The sequence below is a fragment of the Nematolebias whitei genome, chromosome 13, assembly GCF_014905685.2.
Source record: "Nematolebias whitei isolate Nwh7 chromosome 13, NemWhi1, whole genome shotgun sequence".
Lineage (NCBI taxonomy): Eukaryota > Metazoa > Chordata > Actinopteri > Cyprinodontiformes > Rivulidae > Nematolebias > Nematolebias whitei.
Genome location: NC_056510.1, coordinates 32,562,955 through 32,567,094, shown reverse-complemented (window position 1 = coordinate 32,567,094; position 4,140 = coordinate 32,562,955). Strand labels below are relative to the sequence as shown.

The 4,140-nt window shown below is 41.3% G+C and overlaps 1 protein-coding gene across 1 annotated transcript in view; it reads left to right on the top strand.

Moving 5' to 3' along the window:
* The window catches only part of si:ch211-269e2.1 (cohesin subunit SA-2), a 55,340-nt gene extending 52,776 nt beyond the window's left edge, over window positions 1-2,564 (top strand). The window contains exons 28-31 of the mRNA XM_037686689.1: window positions 1,835-1,963; window positions 2,032-2,226; window positions 2,299-2,364; window positions 2,429-2,564. Of these exons, the coding sequence (XP_037542617.1) occupies window positions 1,835-1,963; window positions 2,032-2,226; window positions 2,299-2,364; window positions 2,429-2,564 (526 nt within the window). The remainder of the gene's footprint in view (window positions 1-1,834; window positions 1,964-2,031; window positions 2,227-2,298; window positions 2,365-2,428) is intronic.
* Window positions 2,565-4,140: the final 1,576 nt, after the last annotated feature.

Genomic DNA, 4,140 nt, shown 5'->3' with positions numbered 1-4,140 from the left:
TTCCAAATTTCATGGCGTCAACAAATCCCAAAAAAGTTGGGACAAGTCCATTTTTACCACTGTGTGGCATCCCCCCTTCTTCTTACAACACTCAACAGACGTCTGGGGACAGAGGAGACCAGTTTCTCAAGTTTAGAAATAGGAATGCTCTCCCATTCATGTGTAATACAGGCCTCTAACTGTTCAATTGTCTTGGGCCTTCTTTGTCGCACCTTCCTCTTTATGATGCGCCAAATGTTCTCTATAGGTGAAAGATCTGGACTGCAGGCTGGCCATTTCAGTACCCGGATCCTTTTCCTACGTAGCCATGATGTTGTGATTGCTGCAGAATGTGGTCTGGCATTATCGTGTTGAAAAATGAAGGGTCTTCCCTGAAAGAGATGACGTTTAGATGGGAGCATATGTTGTTCTAGAACCTGAACATAGTTCTCTGCATTAATGGTACCTTTCCAGACATGCAAGCTGCCCATGCCACAAGTGCTCATGCAGCCCCATACCATCAGTGATGCAGGCTTCTGAACGAAGCGTTGATAACAACTTGGGCTATCCTTGTCCTCTCTGGTCCGGATGACATGGTGTCCCAGTGTTCCATAAAGAACTTCAAATCGTGACTCATCTGACCACAGAACAGTTTTCCATTTTGCCACACTCCATTTTAAATGACCCCTGGCCCAGTGCAAACGTCTGAGCTTGTGGAGCTTGCTTAGAAATGGCTTCCTTTTTGCACTGTAGAGTTTCAGCTGGCAACGGCGGTTGGCACAGTGGATTGTGTTCACTGACAATGCTTTCTGGAAGTATTCCTGAGCCCATTCTGTTATTTCCTTGACAGTGGCATTCCTGTTTGAGGTGCAGTGACGTTTAAGGGCCGGGAGATCACGAGCATCCAGTAGAGTTTTACGGCCTTGACCCTTACGCACAGCGATTGTTCCAGATTCTCTGAATCTTTTGATGATGTTATGCACGGTTGATGATGATAACTTAAAAGTCTTTGCTATTTTACGCTGGGTAACACCATTCTAGTATTGCTGCACTATCTTTCTGCGCACCAATGGTGGAATTGGTGATCCTCTTACCATCTTGGCTTCTGAGAGACACTGACACTCTGAGAAGCTCTTTTTATACCCAATCATGTTGTCAATTGACCTAATTAGTGTTAATTGGTCTTCCAGCTGTTCGTTATGTGCTCAATTTCCTTTTTCCAGTCACTTATTGCTACTTGTCCCAACTTTTTTGGGATTTGTTGACACTGTGAAATTTTGAATCAACATATTTTTCCTTTAAAATGTTACATTTACTCAGATTAAACTTTTGATCTGTCATCTATGTTATATTACAAATAAAATATTGACATTTGCCATCTCCACATCATTGCATTCAGTTTTTATTCACAATTTGTTTAGTGTCCCAACTTTTTTGGAATCCGGTTTGTATTTTAGATACTGTTTTGTGCAAAATTTAGCTTTTTCAGCCAATTCCAGTTTTTGAGCTCATTTCAGCTCTTTCCACTTCCTTCTGGTAGTTTAAGCTTCTTTCTGCCTTTTCAGCTACTTTTCAGCTATATTTTTGCTAATTTCAGCTTTTTTTAAGCTAATTTTGTAAATTTTCTGATAATTTCTGCTTATTTAAACCTAATTCAGCAAATATGTTCTTTCTGCATTCTTCTGCTAACATACACTTGTTCTTCGATTTCAGCTGCATTTCAGCATTTTTTTTAGCTGATTTCAGCTGTTTTCAGCATGTTCTTTAGCAATAAGCATTCACACTGCATTTTCACAGGAAATGCAGTTTCTCTAGTTTAGTTTGTTCCTGGCTCATTTTTATTTGTTGTGTTCAGGAACGGTATAGAGTTTGTGTTCCAAGAATCCCTTCAGGCTCCAGATGCCGCTGCACCATTGTACCTCTCCTACCTGACCATCCTCAGCGAGTTCTCCAGCAAGCTGCTCAAACCAGACAAGAAGACGGTGTAAGTGCTGCGAGCTCAACAGCTCAGAGGAACATGAACTTTGTCAAACTCTTTTTGTGTCTGTGTAGGTTCTCCTACCTCCAAAAACACACTGCAGAGCACATTATTGACCTAAGGGAGGAGCTATGGCAACCTCTCCTCTACTATCGCGTGTCTTTATTGGCCGTGGCTGAAACGGAGGATGCAGCGTCATACATCAGCTCAGACAAGAGGCCCTATCTGCACAACCGCACTTCTTTTTGCAAACAAAAACAAGAAGGTATGTTACTGCATGGCTCAAAAGAGCATGCATGTGTTGTGCATTCATTGGGTGTTTGCATTTGTTTCTTAGGAAGCAAGTCTCCCAGTCAGTTTCATCCTGCTGACGTTAGTAAAGTTCCCAAACTGAGCACTGGTCCAAGGTGAGTACTTTCTAAAGTGCACCATTTGCACACGTACTTTCCTCACCTCACATTGTCTCTTCAGTCTTCAGGAGAAAATAAGCAATGTGGATCCATCCCCCGTTCCTCTTGAGCTTCCTAGAAGAAGCTTAAACACGGAGGAATCTGTCCTCAGCATCGGCAGCGAGCCAGATGACGGCACGGTGGAGGTCGAGCTGTAGCTTCGAACCACATTTCCTGTTTCGACAAGACCTCATTGGATATTTGTCCTGAATTTGCACCTTATAACCAGAACATGTGGACCTACTATCATCCCAACTTCCATTAATTTTTTTAAACAGGCAGTGCAGTGGCGCAGTAGTTATAGCTGTTGCCTGTCAGCAAGTTCGCAGGATCGCCTCCCAGCTGGAGGCCTTTCTGGGTGGAGTTTGCATGTTCTCCTTGTACATGCATGGGTTTTCTATGGGTACTCTGGTTTCCTCCCTCTGACTAAAAACATGCTTCCAATTGTCCTTATGGTCAGTTGTCTCTATGTGCCCCTGTGATGGACTCGTGACCTGTCCAACGTGTCCCCGTCTTGTCACAGTGACAGCTGAAATAGGTACCAACTCCTCGTGACCCTGAAAAGAGAAGTGGGTAAAAATAATGGCTGGATGGTTGTTTTCTACATTTGGGCTAGTAGGATTTAAGACTCGATTTTAAGACGCGATCTCTCCTGTGTTAAGGTTAAATAAAAATATCCTCTATTTAACTTACGTAAATAAAAGAACCACACTCGATGGCAGGAGAAGATTTTTAACCGGTTTTACTTGCAAGGACTCATTCAAAACAGACTTCACCCACAGGTACACGAAGCATGGATCATGTCACTGAATGAGCCTCAAACAGTTAGCTGCAGACTTTCTACAGCAGCCGAGTCCAGCAGGCGTTCCCTCATAGCTGCAGTCAGATCCATGGCTATCGGCTAGTCGACCTCCAGCTCGAGACAAGAGAATGTTTTGTGCACACATTACAGAAAGATGTTCTCATTCTGAACAATAACATAATAAAAAGATTCATAACATAAATTCTCAAACAGCTAAAACCAACTATTAATTAAATGGTACCACTTTAAAATAAGGCTTCCCTTATAGATGGCTAATAAATAAACATTATTAATGCCTCTATAAACACTTTATAAATCATCAATAACTGCTTATTATGCATTAATTAAGGGTGACAAGAGACAAAACAGATCAGTTTTTTGTCAAATAGTGAGTCAAATCTGTTCACATATATATTTCATCTAGAGTTGTTAAACATTTCAGACTATTACTACCTTGTGAGCACAATAAGCATTTGTAAACCTATTTCTTTAGCACATAATATTGTACTTTATTACGATATTAAAGTATCTACAACTAATGTATTGTAAAAAATAGGTTTACAAATGCTTATTGTGCTCACAACTTAGTAACTTAGTCTGAAATGTTTAATATAACAACTCTAGATGAAATATATAGATGAACTAGGGATGCACAATATTATCGGCATGGTATCGGCCGATATTAGCTACAAAGTTAAATATCGGACATTCCATCAAAATAACTCACCGATATAAAAGGCGGGTGCTGTTTTTGTATGACAACCCAGTGACAAAGATGCCTGCAGCACCAGCACAGTGTTATGACGCCACGTGGGCCGTTGAGTTTATATTTGTGAAAATTTACAAATTTGCACTGTTCGAGTGTTGTCATTGTTAATGGGCGGCTGTGGCTGAGTGGTTAGAGCAGTCGTCCTCCAATGCAAGAGTTGGAG